Here is a 17,884-nt window from a genome sequence, read left to right as displayed (position 1 = left end):
CCTTCCGAACCGGTGGTAACTCGATGGGAAATGTACATTGAAGCAGTACTGTTTTACAATTTCGAGGCCATCAAAGGTGTAGAAAATGACTTTGATAGTGCAGAGGCTATGACAGTTTGTCGGTCCAAGGAAGCGTTTATCGATTCTAGTACAAAAAAAACATAGCTGTGATTATCACTCGTTTTTCCAACATACCTGCGAGTATTAAATTGCTTGGAACTCAAGATTTGGCGTTGACTGAATCTATTCAGTTAACGAGTAAAATGCGCCTAATGAATTCCACATTGCCAGAGATATTCCCGTGTAAAGTTAAAGAAAAATGTATCGTATAATAAAGTATAATAATTTAAAAATAATTTGCATTACACGTTTTTCGTTTAATAAACAGATGCTGGTTATTAAACAAGCGGATTTTTTTCCAGTTAAAATTTATTTAACAATAAATTTTCGTATCGGATAATAAAAAAATTAAAAAAACTACAGTAGCTGTTCAAAATTTCTAATTCAAAGCATACGCAGGAGTTTTTTTAAACGGTAAAATGAAGCCGATAAACTAAGCGTTTCCGGGCATATGTTGATATAAAGCTTCTTCTTTATTTCGATGAAGGAGGAACCATCCTCTGAATTCTAAAACTGGTTTTTATAAACACTCTATATATATGAATAGCTTGCCCCTTGTCGTCTCAAAAGAATTGATTAACAATGATATCTATATTACTATGTGATCGTTACAGTATATTATCCCTTCCTCGGTACTTAACGTGGAAGTTAGTTTAAAAGAATACATTTTCATATATTACTTTTCAACGCCTTCTTTCTAACGGTTACCCTTAATTATAATAAACAAAAACAGTTATTTGTTTCTGTTTTTTAGTATTATACAAAAAACCTGTTGAAAATGCTCGTGCTATAGTGTTTCGTAAGGTTCTAAAGAATCTTGTGCGTGAGAATATGAAATATTGAAATTTTTAGCGTATGAAAACTGCTATGCCCGACCGGAATTCGAAACGGGACCTCCAGATGGAAGACCGAGGCGCTACCACTCCGCATCGGAGATCGGCGGAAATATTAATCTGTTAATTAGTATTTTATTATTACTAATATTATTATTCCTTCTTTCTCATTTATTTTATTTCTTTATTGATTTATTGTTTGAATATACTTTTTCTCAGCGTCAATTGATCGCTGTTTAAAAACCAAATCAGCCAACCAGGGTCGTAATCTTGATCTCGAATTTATTTCAATCGACCTTTTGGATGTGTGTTTACTTATAATTTCTAAATCGGTTTATGACAATGAACGTTCCAGCTTTTAAGTATTTAATGAATAATCATTTCCGAGCGAACTACTTGTAACACAGAAAATTATCAATAACTGACCAACTTTTCTTTGAAAATTCCCAAATTTAGCGAGAAAAGATTAATTATTATTAGACAAAAGGTTGAGCAAGATTAAAAGATAGTCATAAAAGAACACTCTTCTTCAATTACTTAAAGAAAAATATCAGTAATGAAATAAAAATTGTCCAGATTAAGAATAAAGTGAGCAGGAAACAAAATATGACCGCACATTTTGAATGACTTTTTTTTTTTTTTACCTCATTTTGAAGCTATTTATTAAGCTTTAAACTCATCGGCTAAGTGAGTTATACTAATATAGTAAAAACAAATTTTTATTGTACACACAAATGATCTCAAAACAACGTGCACTTATCCGCAGATGTTTATAACAACCAAAAAAATGTAAAAGTAAATAATAATGCAACCTTTCCTGATACTTTGGTTCCGCACCTGCCAAAATTATTTAAAATGGCTGCAACATTCAAATCGCATTCTAGCCGACGCATGGAATATCCACGTTATATAGAGTAGTTCTTTAATATGCAGGTTCTGTTGTAGACGGTTACTATTCTACAGGGTTAGTAATTTTTTTTTTTTTTTTTTGTCCTCAGTCATTTGACTGGTTTGATGCAGCTCTCCAAGATTCCCTATCTAGTGCTAGTCGTTTCATTTCAGTATACTCTCTACATCCTACATCCCCAACAATTTGTTTTACATACTCCAAACGTGGCCTGCCTACACAATTTTTCCCTTCTACCTGTCCTTCCAATATTAAAGCGATTATTCCAGGATGCCTTAGTATGTGGCCTATAAGTCTGTCTCTTCTTTTAACTATATTTTTCCAAATGCTTCTTTCTTCATATATTTGCCGCAATACCTCTTCATTTGTCACTTTATCCACCCATCTGATTTTTAACATTCTCCTATAGCACCACATTTCAAAAGCTTCTAATCTTTTCTTCTCAGATACTCCGATCGTCCAAGTTTCACTTCCATATAAAGCGACACTCCAAACATACACTTTCAAAAATCTTTTCCTGACATTTAAATTCATTTTTGATGTAAACAAATTATATTTCCTACTGAAGGCTCGTTTAGCTTGTGCTATTCGGCATTTTATATCGCTTCTGCTTCGTCCATCTTTAGTAATTTTACTTCCCAAATAACAAAATTCTTCTACCTCCGTAATCTTTTCTCCTCCTATTTTCACATTCAGCGGTCCATCTTTGTTATTTCTACTACATTTCATTACTTTTGTTTTGTTGTTGTTTATTTTCACGCGATAGTTCTTGCGTAGGACTTCATCTATGCCATTCATTGTTTCTTCTAAATCCTTTTTACTCTCGGCTAGAATTACTATATCATCAGCAAATCGTAGCATCTTTATCTTTTCACCTTGTACTGTTACTCCGAATCTAAATTGTTCTTTAACATCATTAGTAATTAAGATAAAAAAAAGTTAAAAACTCGAATGGATTTTGTCGAATGCTGTTAAAATTAATGACATTTTTAAGTGTTATATAGAATTACTAGTCGGTCAGCCAGGGGGGCTCTGCCCGCTGGACCCCTGTGTTCATTGAACTCATGCTTACGAGATACTTAAAAATGAAAGCCCGTCCAATTTATAAAAACTATCGATATATTGTAATTTCTTCAGACCAAAAGTTTGCGGTCACTATAGGAGCTGAAACTTTGAGTGATCTGAAGAATGCGGGTTTCAAAATAGTCAGCCTCCATCTCAAATATAATAGTTATAGCTGGTTAATACTAGGAGATGGCCGTGCTTCGTTTCTCATACAGTCAAGTAACCGGAAGCAGGTGCAGCTAGTCTCGTCGGACATACACTAACTGTGTCGATGGTTGAGCTGCCGCGCAGTACACCGTCAACCCCTTAAAAAAAATCGAAATTAATTATCAAAAGAGTATTTACAACCCCAATCGAGTAAATATCTTTTCGTTTAGTATAATCAGAAACGGGAAAAATTTGCAATCATTTTTCAAGATTTTTATACCTTTCAAAGTTGAATTTAAAAAAAAATTGACTTAGATATTAGAAATAGATATTCGCATTAAAATTACACGCATTAAAAAATCAAGTTAATATCTTTATTACCAAGAAATTTAAAAAAAAGTCGTGTTTAAAAAAGGGTTAAAATTTATTTTAACCCTTTAAACTCGGAATTTCAAAAATTCTAGAAATCGGTTTTTAGATATTCATATGAAGATTACACAAATCAACAATCGAGTTGATATTTTCATTTGTTACCTAGAAATTCAAAAAATATTAAAATTTAATGTTACCTCATTTTATCCCTTTAAACTCGGAATTTCAATAACGTTATTTCTTAGTATGCACTTACACCGTAAGAAGAACGCGTATACAAATTTTCATCAATTTATCTTTTCTTACTGGACGTTAATTATGAGTCAGTCAGGACGTCTTGTTTTACGGGTAGATTTATAAAACTAACTTTTTTACTTTGCTTTTGTTTTTTTCTCTACCTTTACTAGTTTCACAGAAATTTCTGCTTCATCAGAAGGTGTTTTTTTATGAAATGTAATTAAAAATATAATTTAAATTACAAAGAAGAATGTTTACTATCTCAGCGACCAACGGAATTCATATTGAAACATTCTAAGGTATGTAAAAAAAACCGTTTGGGTCGGCGAATTTTTTAAATAACTACTCGTTTAATTATCTCTAGCGATTTCTGAGATACGATTTTTTTTAAGTTGCTGCAACCTTTTTCGATGACCTGTATATAATTGTGAAGTGAACAAGGAGAAATCAATATGCGTTTTGTTAAATATGATTTTTTAAATAGTATAAAACTCCTTTTCATAAATTTTGAGAATCGGAAGCTGCCTCGTCTCGTAATTTATTTGATTGCAGGTTGTAATTTTTAATTAAACAGGTCATTTTAATTTCAAACGCAAAAGATTGGAAGTATCAGATTAATCAAAAAGTTGGAGTAATCGTTTACAAGAATTTTAAAATTACTGATTTGCAATCAAGTAAAATATTTCCGCATCATCATGAAACGTTTAAATATGTCTTTTATAGAAGCACTGACAAAAGGTTCAAATACATATATATTTTATAAGTTTGTCACGCACCAGAAGTAAGAGATATGACTTAGACCAATTCCTCTTTTTCGTATTAAAATTTATTTTTCCAACAGTCTTGGAGTTTCATGTGACGCCTATCTGCTATCCAAACGATCAATAAATAAAGATAAACAAAAACGAAGCGCATTAGAATTACATTTACAAAATTTAAGAATAAAACATGTGACGAGACCAGAGCTAGGAATAACATCATTCCCGGCAATATCGTATGCAAATAAAATCAATTTACAAAAAAAAAAGGTGTTACTTTTTGAATTCTTTAAATTTCCACTTCCGAAGCCGATGAAAATTTAAAACAAACATTATTACCGATTTACCAATAATGTGATTCTGACTTTTAAAATATTAAAGTTTAAAAAATATTATTGTTATATTATTACGCGAGTTCTTAAATATGAGAAATTAAAAGTACGTATTAATTTTACTTTCTTTTACGAAGTAAAGGAAGTATTACGTCGTGAAAAATTTCGGTTTTCAAATTTCAACGGAAATATCCATTTTGACAATCCCTGAATCCATTTTGACTAGTTTCGGCGTGACGTCTGTACGTATATATATGCGTATGTATCTCGCATATTTCAAAAACAATTAGCCGTAGAATGTTGAAATTTTGTATTTAGGACTGTTGTAACATCTAAATTTGCACCACCCCTTTTGATTGCGACTTCACCAAAAGTATTCAAAAAAGGTCCAAAATCCTAAAAATTTGGATTTCGGAATTTTTGTTAACCGCAGTAATAAGTCCTCTCATCGATAGCTTTTCGATGATATTATTTTCATCGTTTCCAGAATTATAGCCAAATAAAATTTTAATTAATGAAATATTTGAATTTTACAAGGGGAAGGCACATCGGTTCAAATCCGATTTCATCCCCTTTTTAACTTTTTTTTTTTAAATTTAAATATATTAATTTATTAATAATTATTAACCTCCGGTTGTAAAAACGTTTTTCCAGTAAATAATAATTCAATAATAACAATAAAAAAATATATATATGAAAAAATATCAGAAGTTATTAATGAAATAAAATTTTGTGTACTTTTAATTTAAAAAAATGTGTAATGTAATTTAATATGCGTACAAGGAAGTCATGTAGTGTCCACATCAGATTTTTTCCTTAAATCTATCGACTAACTTTCTTTGAATTTCCTTTGAAAATATGTCAAATATATCACAATGTCATTATGAGAAAATCGTATGAGAAAGTCGAAGTTTAAAGAACGTGAAGATATTTTTACTTCCTTGTAGGAAGTATTATAATCGCAAAAAAATTTCGGTTCCAGATTTCTATGGAAATATCCATTTTGACTAGTTTCCGTTGACGTCTGTACTTACGTACGCATGAACCTGGCATAACTCAAAAACAATTATCCGTAGAATGTTAAAATCTTGTATTTAGGACTGTTGTAACATCTAGTTATGTACCTCCCCTTTTGACTGCAATCGACTAAACCAAAAGCGCCCAAAAAAGTTAAAAATCAAAAAAATTTGGATGGATTTTTGACTTTTTCTTAACTGCAGTAATAAGCCCTCATCGAGAGCTTTTCAACAATATATATATATATATATATATATATATATATATATATATATATATATATATATATATATATATATATATATAATAAGCGGTACTTATTTTCATCGGTTCCAGAGTTATAGCCCAATCAAATTTTAATTAATGAAATATTCCTTTCATTTCCTTTTTTTTTAATTTAAATATATTCATTTATTAATAATTGTAAAAAAACCTTTATAATAAATAACATAATTAAATAACAAAAAAAAAATATAAATGTATAAAAAATATATGTAATTTAATAGGCGTACAAGGAAGTCATGTGATGCCCACATCAAATTTTTTTACATCAAAAAATAATATCTGAATTTATTTTGTTTAACTTTTTTATTTAACAATTTCATTTTTCTCTTTTATAAGAACGGGCTTGAAAATCAAACGGGTATTGCCCATTTGGAAAAAAAATCGTTTGCATCAAAAGAAAAAGCGAAAAACTTTCATCTTGATAAAAATAAAATGTGTAGAGAAACGAAATAAACATAATGCTATCTACTGAGCATGACAGAAGCTTATCTCGAATTAAAAATGTTTTTTTTTTTTTTACTTATTAACTTTTCCGACTAATTATCTTGAATTTTGGCATGAAAATACGAGGGACGATCGATTAATTATTAAAGAGGCAATATTAATTATTCAATGACAATGAAATTAACGCTATTTTCCGGTTATTTTCAACACAATATCCGGTTACATTCAGACACTTCTCCCACCTCCCTGTGATTTTTTCTTATCCCAATTGTAAAGAACTAGCCCACCGGACTGGTCTAGCGGTTAACTCGCCATCACAAATAAGCCGATTCGAAGTCGAGAGTTCTAAAGTTTAAATCTAAACTTTTATACGGATTAGAATACTAGAACGCGGATACCGGTGTTCTTTGGTGGTAGGGGTTCAATTAACCACACATCTCAGGAACGGTCGACCTGAAACTGTACAAGACACTTCACTTGCATTCATACATATCATCCTCATTCATCCTCTGAAGTAATACCTTACGGTGGTTCCGGAGGCTAAACAGAAAATAGAGAAACTGTGAATTAATAAAAACTCGAGTAGCGACGTTGAATATTATTTTAGTTCTACGAGAGCGACTGTAATGTCATTCCGACCCTTCTTCTACGTGATACCTCGATAAACATGCGGGCCCTCGTTCTCACTTCTTCAGCAGCATACTTCATACCCGGTACGCTAGCTAAAGGACACAATAGTACAAACATAGCAAACTATCACGAGAACGTTGATTTCTATATAACTAAAATACATTTTTGGGGGATCGTATATAAGAATGGTCACGATCGGCAACGCGAATACCGTCTACAGTATCTGCAAAAAAAAATATTTTCAATTCAATTTCTTATGATCGCTGCCTGCTTAATTAATTATAAACTTTAAAACAAAACATTAAAATAATGAAAAAGTTTTACAGCAATTGCTTTTTTGTACAATATCCTCAATTATATTTAATGATACACCGAGACGGTTTGCAACTTTAAACAGAACAAAACTTTCTGAATTGCACAATGAAATATTTAAAAGAAGAATATTAATTTTGAAATAAGAAAAGTTATCGGTATATTTTGAGCTAAATTAATTTACTCTGATTACGCATGTCATACGTTTTAATTTTTAAATGATTAATATAAAAATATATTTTAAAATTAAACAATGATTGCAGATGTTATTTATTCTCTCAGTATATATATATATATATATGTCGGAGAATAAAGTACAGTGGAGTATCTTCCGACAAAACGATGAGAATATTCTTTAGAATATCTGTATTTTTAGTAGTTTTAAGAAATGTACTATTACTTGTAATATTTTGTAAAATAAGGTTTAAATTGTTTTATTGCGGTAGGCTTAGGCCTAGGTAGGCACACGGTTGTCAACGTAGTCGGGATCCCAGGACGATAGGGGTATCATAAAATTAATAAGGAAAAGGAAATATGCAGTAGGTATATTATTTGAGAATATTGAGAAAAGGCAGTCTTGCTTTGGAACCCAGATCGAACAGACGTCCTGGTGATCGCGAATTCGTTATTTCCCTGAGCCTCGGTCTATCGCAAGTTGTTTTAATATTATTTGAATTCTAAATTAAATTAATCTTATATTATGATTCGTGTACTGCTGAGTTATTGATAAGTGATAGTTATCATTTGTAATTATTTCATTGTACGAGTTATCTACTCATTTTTATTAATTGAACTTTATTATAATCTTATATATTCTCCACTTGTAATAATAAAAATGAGTGAAACACAAAACGTTGAATCCCTGACAAATCTCCTCGCCTCTCCGACATATATATATAACTGAGATATATATATATTATGAACTGATATTTGTGACAAATATATATATATATATAACTGAGATATACTATATATATATATATATATATATCTGAGATATACTATATATATTAGAGTAACTGAGATATACTATATATATATATATATATATATATATTTGTCACAAATATCAGTTAATAAAAATTCACAAAAATGGAAATATAAAATAAAAATCTCTTTCGGCACGCGGAAGTAGATTTCACGGGTGTTACGTAGGGGGATAAAAAATATTTTAAACATACAGTTAAGAAAAACTTCAAATTTACTCAGTACGACAATGGTTGAGTGTGAAAAAAGGTTTCATATGATTAGCATACGACAAGCCCCATCTTCCTACAATTCCAGCGACATTTTGGTCATCCCTTGCCGTAAGGGTTGCTCATATCAAAACTTGTTTCAGACAACAATTTTAAGTAACGTTTAGAGAACTAACGACCACTATAAACCGATTCGATACTGTGCCTATTAAGAGAGGTATGATTTTTTTTTTGTCTTCAAAACCCCATTTTTTCAACCCCCTGGACCAACGGTCGGTGATATCAAAAGACTTTACTTAGATAGGTTTTAGGCTCATATCCACAAAATAGTAGAACCTTAAACCGAGTTCGATATTTTACTTAGTAAGAAAGTTATAGCGAAATTTTGTTTTTTCGAATAAGCCCCCCTCCAACCATTTCCACACCCGTGGTCTGCTTTTGCCCATTAACGAACTCGTCCGAGATTTTAGGCCGTTAATTTTATGTATTAATTTGAAAGTGATTGGCGCAAAATTACGGCAATTATCGTGGCCACAAGAAACTGAAATATATAAACTCTTGAACTGACGGTTTTTTCGTGTCTGGAGGATGTGAAACGCGAAGACATTTCGAAATTTTCCGGAAGTCGAATCACGGTACCCGTTACAATACGTAGCTTTCTTATGAAATCTATTTAAAATACAAGGATATATCTATTCAAAATTTTGATGTGTTCAATTGTCGTTACTGATCAAATGAATCGTTTCATGACCATAATTAAAATTATTTTTCGTAAATAAAAAATCAGTGTTCCAAGAATATTAAAACGCCTGAAAATCCTCCCGTACCATATTTTTCTGCATCAGGAATTGCATGGCAACCACTTTTTTTTAATATTCTATTTTCCGAATCAGATTTTAGAGATATATTTAGAACGTTTCAATATATTTCGAATTTTAACTTCAAAATAATAAGAATAATTGAAATAAAAAATTACCTATTTTTTTCACGTTCAAAGATTGCAGATTATCTGATATCGGCCGAAGGTGTCAAAGGTGTAATGGCAAGTTGATGATCTATAATTAAAACTTGTCAATTTTGATTTTTCTGATATTCTCGATTGCTGCCGATGTCGTTTCTACGAGAGTGAAATATAAAGAATTTGCTTTACGTGTATAAATTTAATCGTATTATTTTTACGAAAGTAATACATTAAAACTTTGAATCGACTTACTTTTTGCTGCAAGATCAGAAGTTCCTTGAAGATTGTTCTTATCTAGTATTTTTCGATAATTTATATCGGTACCGATAATTTGATTATTCCCGTTAAATATCGTCGGTATGCTGCCTTTTCGGAGACGAAAAAGCTGGTCTCTAAAATCCATACACTCGTCTGCAAAATGTTGTGAGCACAGATGATGATTTTTTAATGGTTTCCAGTTTGAATCGTAGCCCATATTTTTCACCCAAAGTTGGAGGACTCTCTCGTCTGACGGAAATCTATTTCATACGAGGTTTAAATTTGTTAATTATAAATTTAAATATAATACATAATCAAATAAATAAATATATATATATATATACACCGGGTGGTCCATTTAAATTGAGACATATATATCTCAAAAACTACACATTTTAGGAAAATATGTTTCCTATTAAAGTTTTTCCATTTCAAGGGAGAAATACGTTCACAACCTACGCTGTCCTTGATAAACTTAAATAAAATAAAGGTCATTTCAAGGTCAACTTTTTTTTACGAAGGATTCGGTAATTATATTTCTTCTTGGCTTCCGTCACCCCAATTTAGCGATTATACTAGCTGTAGAGGCGTGCCTTTGGAACGCCCTCCGCAGCTAGGCCCTGCGGAACGGTAATCGTTAGCGCACAGATTTGAGCGTATTTAGTGAAAGATCGGATCTGTACGTATTACGTCGGGTGAGTGCAATCAAAACATAGGGCTAAACGAATTAATTTCCGGATGACCAAGATCCGGTCGATCAAGAGTGTACCCGATGAGTTAAAGAGTTAGCGCTCGACCTGCTGATAGTTACGCCGTTTGAATCGTAAAAATCGGACCAGCGGTTGCCGAGATATTACGGTGGCACCCCCTCCCCAATTTCCGATCGGAATGGATTCAGGGATGGTCAAAATGGATATTTCTGTTGAAATCTGAAAACCGAAATTTTTTTCGATTACTATATTTCCTTTACTTCGTACAAGGAAGTAAAAATACATTTAAAAATTAAAAGTATCTGAAAGTTGACTTTTTGTTTAATCGTATTAAAGAGCTCTTTAAATTTTAAATATTTTCGTCGAAGGACAAATTCGAAGACCGGTGGGATTTTTAATTTTTAAATACCTGCTATTTCTACAACGTAATAATTCATCTAAAAATTAAATATCTACGGTTTAATCGTATTAAAGAGCTCTTTAAATTTTAAATAACCGCGTTTAAATGTTTTCTTATCGATGTAAGACCGGTGAGGACTTTTAATCTTTAAATCCCTCCTATTTCTACGACGTCATAATACATTTAAAAATTAAACCTCTCTGAAAAACGAATTTTTCGATTAATCGAATTAAAGAGCTCTTTAAATTTTAAATAACTGCAGTTAAATATTTTCTTATCGATGTAAGACAGGTGAGGACATTTAATTTTTAAGTACCTGCTATTTATACAACAAGAGAAATACATTTAAAAATTAAATCCCTCTCAAAGTCGATTTAATATTTAAATACCTTCTTTTCTTTCTTAATTTTATTTATTATTTTATTTAGACGAATTTACTTTTTTTAAAAAGATATTTTAATTTTTTTCCTGTCGTGTTCTTTAATTTTTACCATCGTTTTTATTATTGATTTTTTTTTGTATTATTTTTTCACATCGCAACTTTAAATTTGTAGTAGCATTATTTATTAAAGAGAAATTTCGATGAAATAATAATTATTTATATTCTTTCAAAAGGACGATCGATTACAAATTTTACTTATCGTCAGAAAAAGATCGGAAAAATAATTAAAAAATTACTTTTGTAATTGACTATAAGTTCAGAAATTGAATTAATCGGTTTTCCAATGCGTCAGGTTAAGTCAATATCGATCGTTTCAAAGAGAGCCGATAATATTAGCGATTTTCTTGATGAATCAATGTTAGGTAGATTTCATAAGAAAGTTACGTATTGTAAGGGGCACCGTGATTAGAATTCCGGAAAATTTCGACATATCTTCGCGTTTTACATCCCTCAGACCACAAAACCATCGTCAGTTCAAAAGTTTATATATATACTTTCTTGTGGACACGATAACTGCCGAGTTAGGAATTAGGAATCGAGTATCTTTAATCGATTGTTCGGTCGATTAAAAATCGAGTAATAAGATTTATTGTTCAATCTATACTATCGTAATAAAGAGCATTTGTATGCGGGTCTGTGTGTCCCGCTTATTTTATCCGGAAATACCGATCACTAGCGGAAAATCCCGATTCGTTAGTACATGTCTCGTGGTGGTCAGGTGTATACTTGTTATATTATTATATATATCGAAGTTTGGGAAAAATTTAGTACTTTTTAATAGGACCCGAATTTTTTGAAAAAAAATCGCAAATATCTCGAAAACGGTCGGTCCTAGCGGTCTGAAAAAATTTCTCAACCCCCTTTCTACGGGGGTTGATAATCCCATCCGTTCCCAGAGGTTCCTGTCAGATGATAATATTTTCAAAATAGGGATCTATATTATTTATTACAGAATCGAATTCTTCGCAAAAAATTTATAATTTCATTTCAGAATTTTTTTTTTAAATTGTAAGTTTTTCAGTTATTCATATTCAAAAATGCTGTAGACCTATAAATTGGTGGTTTTAGTTTCATCAGGTCTGGCCCGGCTGACGAGTTACATTCAGCTGATGATAAATTATAATAAAAGAAAATTACATTTTAAATAAAAAACAATAAACGCTAATAATAGAAGAAGAAAAAGAAATTGAGCGTGTAAACACCAGCGTACTTTTTAAAATAGCCTAAAACTGGTGTTCAAGTTTCAAATGACATTTGTCTAAGTGAACGTATTACCAGTGTCTTCAGTTAATCCTTTTATTACTTTGTCACCGGTCGACTATTAGATATTAAATTAATTAATTTTTTTTAATTGAAATTACGGAACGATTTACAATTAGAGAAAAAAATCTGATGTGGGAACCACATGACTTCCTTGTACGCCTATTAAATTACATATACACATGTTTTAAAATGAAAAGTACATAAAATTCTATTTCATTAATAATTTCTGATATTTTTTTTTTATTATTATAGAATTATTATTTATCGTAAAAATGTTTTTATAAGTAGAGGTTAATAATTATTAATAAATCAATATATTTAAATTTTTAAAAAAATGAAAAAAGTAGATGAAATCTGATTCGAACCGATGTGCCTTCCTTTTCTTAGATCCAAATATTTCATTAATTATATTTCATTTGGCTATAACACTGGAACCGATGAAAATAAGTACCGCTTATTATATATTATTGAAAGCTGTCGATGAGGGCTTATTACTGCAGTTAACAAAAAGTAAAAATCCAAAAAATTTGGACACATGCTTTTTTGGACACTTTTGTTCCAGTCAACTGCAATCAATAGGGGAGGTGCACGAGTAGATATTTCAACCTCCTCAAGCTAATCGCTTTAAGTTATGCGAGATCACGCCGAAACTAGTCAAAATGGATTCAGGGATGGTCAAAATAACCCACCGGGTTGGTCTAGTGGTGAACGCGTCTTCCCAAATCAGCTGATTTGGAAGTCGAGAGTTCCAGCGTTCAAGTCCTGGTAAAGCCAGCGTTTTTTTACACGGACTTGAAAACTAGATCGTGGATACCGGTGTTCTTTGGTGGTTGGGTTTCAATTAACCACACATCTCAGGTATGGTCGAACTGAGAATGTACAAGACTACACTTCATTCACACTCATACATATCATCCTCATTCATCCTCTGAAGTATTATCTAAACGGTAGTTACCGGAGGCTAAACATGAAAAAGAAAGAAAAAAGGTTCTATACCGTTGTGTATTATTTGATTAAAAAAATTCATTAAAACATATATGGATTTCATCAGGTTAATCCTTTAATTGGTCGTTTTTTATTTAAAAATTTAATTCTCTTTTATTTATAATTTAACAGCCGGAGGTGTAACTCGTCAGTTGGGCCAGACTTTTTTTTTTTTTTTTGTTTAACTTCCGGGACACCACCGCTAGTATTGCTTCAGAGGATGAGACGGATGACAATGTAGCGCGTGAAAATGTCATGCCTGACCGGGATTCGAACCCGGAATCTCCGGATGAAAGGCAGAGACGCTACCGGCAGTTGGACCAGACTTAATGAAACTAAAAACACCAATTTATAGGACTGTAGCATTTTTGAATATGAATAACCAACCAAAAAACTGCCATTTTAGAAAAAAAAAGTCTGAAACGAAATTTTAATTTTTTTTTGCAAAGAAGGCGATTCTGCAGTAACAAACAGGTATATTAAAAAAATAAGTTGACCTTGAAATGAACTTTATTTGAACTTATAAAGAACAACATAGGTTGTGAACGTATTTCTACCTTGAAATGGAAAAACTTTTAACAGGAAATTTTTTTTCTAAAATGTGTAGTTTATGAGATATAGATATATTTCAGATTAAATGGACCACCCGGTGTATATATATACAGAATTTTTCTAAAATGGTGGGCTGGCTATACTTTTTCGGATTCTACTTGTAAAACTAAATAAAAAATATCCTTACGAAAAATGGCATTTTCTCTTTCGTTCTCCCACTGTCTGCCATTTTGTCATTTTTATATAAAAATGTATATCTCAAGTTCGGACAAACGAATCACATTAATATTTGGTAAAAGTGTTGGTAATAGATTTTTAAAATTAGCTAAAAATCAAGACTTAAATACCTTCCAAAATTACAAAATGGCGGCCATGTTATTTTTTCAATCCGTTATATCTCCATAAATATTAATTTTATCAAAATTTATGTTATTTAGTAAAATATTAAGCCTTTTATTTTGAACAAAACGACATTTTATTTTTGCAAATCGGTTAACAAATAGCCGAATTATGGCAGAAACTTGATGTTATAATTATGTGTCTGTTATCATGTCCTCCACTTTACGTTCAATTCGTTGAAATATTAATTGTTTTTATTTATTGTTCATTCTAGTATTGTACATCAGTATCAAATTAAGAAATAATTTTCTCACAGTAATAGAACTAATAATTATGACACAAAATTACATCAATTTTCTCCCATAACTCGACTATTTGTTAACGGATTTAGAAAAAATAAAATGTCATTTTGTTCAAAATATTAATTAATATTCGCTAAATATTCATAAAACAACATAAATTTTGATAAAACTAATATTTATGGAGATATAACGGATTGAAAAATAAACATGGCCGCCATTTTGTAATTTGAGAAGGTATTTAAGTCATGATTTTTTGCTAATTTTAAAACTTTACTACCAACACGCTTACCAAATATTAATGTGATTCGTCTATCCTAATTTGAGATATAAATTATTATATAAAAATAACAAAATGGCGGCCGGAGTGGGGGGGGGGTACGAAGGAGAAATAGCCATTTTTCATAAGGCAATTATTTTGTTTAGTTTTACAAGTAGAATCCGAAAAGTTCAGCCAGCCCACCATTTTAGAAACACTCTGTATATATATCAATTTTTTTTTCATAAAGCTTATTAATCAACTAATAAAATTTCAAAAATTGTTTACCCACGTGTTTTTTGACGATCAATTAAATTAATAACTGTGCAGTTGATATCAATTTTAACTGAATCGCACAATCGTTTTACAACTGCTGTATATATTTAATCGAATTTTTTTTATTATTTATGAAAAACAATTTATTTTGAATTTACAATAATTACGCTAGTTTTGTAATTCTTATATTGTTATAACCTCAAATCCTACGTTGTACTTACTTAAAGAAAGATACATTGTCCGATTTCGTATCTTTTGTTTTACAAAATACACAGTTTCGCATGATTTTTACTCACGAGTTTATTTTCAATTTACGAGTATTCACAATCACAATCACAATCAATTGTTTTTTAATGCGATAAAAATAGGTCACTATTCAAAATAGAAAATCAGAACACTTCTATGTATCGGTTTAAAACACTGATCTCTATATAACTGGATAGGGGATCCTTATGGAGTAAAATACAATTAAGTGCTCAATATTGAAGCACACTCTAGCGCCGCAGAATGAGATGCTGGGAACTAAATAAAACCGTTGTACGCTTGCGCGACTATAATGTAATTGTGATTTTACTCGGTTTCGATAACCAAAAGAACGGTTATTTTCGCAACGCAAGAATAAATTTAGGTATAATTGTAAAAGATTTATATAGAGATCGCATGTATAGTTGTATAGAGATCAGTGTTGAAAATATAAAATCAGAACGCTTTTACTGCATCGATTTAAAACGTCGTTTTATGCCTACTCTTACACTTAACTCTGCGCATGCACAGTTTCGTTTTATTTAGTTCTAGTCACTCATTTGATGACGCTAGTTTACGCTTCACTATCCAGTTGCATACAGATCAGCGGTTTAAAAAGTGGTTTATCCCTCCCTACTCTTACACTTACCTCTGTGCATAGTTCTAGCCACTCATTTGGTGACGCTAGTTTACGCTTCAATTTTACCAGTTCCAATACATGGAATCCTCTATTCAGTTATAGAGATCAGTGCGCTAGAAGCTGATTAGAGATGCCACGCGTGAGCTGACCCCAATTTTTTTTTCATTATATATATATAATTAAAACATGAAAGAAAATAAATTGGTTTTAAAAATTGTACAATTAATAATAATAATAATAAAAACATATTTTTAATTGAACTGAATATTAAAAATATTTCTCCTCACTTTTTTCTACAAAATCTCTTTTAAATTCTTTGAAACGTAACTAAACACATAATTCTTGTTCGATAGCTATGACAGCCGATCCACTTAATCTTCTTTTCTGTTCTGTTTAGCCTCCGGAATCACCATTAGGTATTAATTCAGAGGATAAATGTGAATGATATGTACGGATGTAAATGAAGTCTAGTCCTGAATACGAATGTTAATGAAATGTAGTCCTGTACAGTCTCAGGACGACCAGTCCTGAAACGTATGGTTAATTGAAACCGAAACACGGTATCCACGATCTAGTATTCAAATCCATATAAAAGTTTACCGGGATTTGAACCTTACAACTCTCGATTTCGAAATCAGCTGATTTGCGATGAAGAGTTCACCACCAGACCGATCCGATTAACCTATCTTGAGTCATTGTCGATCTCAAATAGTTTTTAATTATTTTTAGTTAAGAAAAACTTCTTTCACAGCTTACTACGGATAGTAGCAAAGTTAGTATAATTCAAAGGGCAATATTAAATTAATTCAATATTAAGTATAATTCTAAGGCCCGAAATTTAATGATGCGATGAATTTTAACATTTCTCTTGGGGGAAATTTTTTTATATTAAAAGTAATATCGAATTTATAATGCGTCATATTAAAATATAATTTAATTAATTACAATCTCTATATGTCAGACAATAACAAACACAAGAAAATGTTCTTGAAAATTTCCCGTTTTTTTCGAGAATGGGATAACGAGTAAATTCTCAAATAACAAAACTTTTAAATTCATATTTATACCGGTAAAAAAAATTAAATAATCACTTATTTTTTAGTAATTACTACCCGCTTGATAAAACTGGGGTATATTTGTCCACTGACGAAACCACTTGTCCAACAGGACCGATTACAAAATCGAAACAGATTATATATAAATATTACATGAAGACATATCAATAAGAATTATATGACAATACGTACCGTATTTCTCGCAAATACAACGTATTAACAACGCCTTCTTTTCATGTTTTCGTCACTTTTCCGCTTCACAAATACAAAATTCTATTATAGAGTTCAAATTAATCGACTCCTTAAATAACAATAGGATTCACTGTTATACAAAATATTATTAAGCGTTTGTCGATGTTCACTTTTGAAACCTAACCACGCTATCCGAGGAAATTCGTAGGACTACACAATCCATTGCAAAAATTTAGAACAATCACTTGCAGGTAGTATTTACTTCAAACGAGATTTGAAAGCCTCTATATTGTAAATCACCAAAATAAACATAACAGCTTTGTTGTTTTTTCTGAATGTCCTTATTTCAAACTACA

At 31.0% G+C, this 17,884-nt stretch overlaps 1 protein-coding gene across 3 annotated transcripts in view; it reads right to left on the bottom strand.

The window, feature by feature from the left end:
- The window catches only part of LOC142320403 (uncharacterized), an 86,749-nt gene extending 70,941 nt beyond the window's left edge, over positions 1-15,808 (bottom strand). Inside the window, exons 1-2 of one of the 3 annotated variants that reach the window (XM_075358103.1) lie at positions 15,620-15,808; positions 9,869-10,134 (exon numbers count right to left, since the gene is read on the bottom strand). In XM_075358103.1, the coding sequence (XP_075214218.1) occupies positions 9,869-10,134; positions 15,620-15,681 (328 nt within the window). In that variant the 5' untranslated portion in view covers positions 15,682-15,808. The remainder of the gene's footprint in view (positions 1-9,868; positions 10,135-15,619) is intronic. The other 2 variants (XM_075358105.1, XM_075358108.1) reach the window with 2 other exon arrangements.
- Between the last annotated feature and the right edge of the window lie 2,076 nt (positions 15,809-17,884).

The sequence above is a fragment of the Lycorma delicatula genome, chromosome 2 (assembly GCF_047948215.1).
Source record: "Lycorma delicatula isolate Av1 chromosome 2, ASM4794821v1, whole genome shotgun sequence".
In the NCBI taxonomy this organism is placed as follows: Eukaryota; Metazoa; Arthropoda; class Insecta; order Hemiptera; family Fulgoridae; genus Lycorma; species Lycorma delicatula.
Note: the sequence above shows the minus strand (reverse complement) of the source record. Positions and strands in the feature narration are given on the sequence as shown.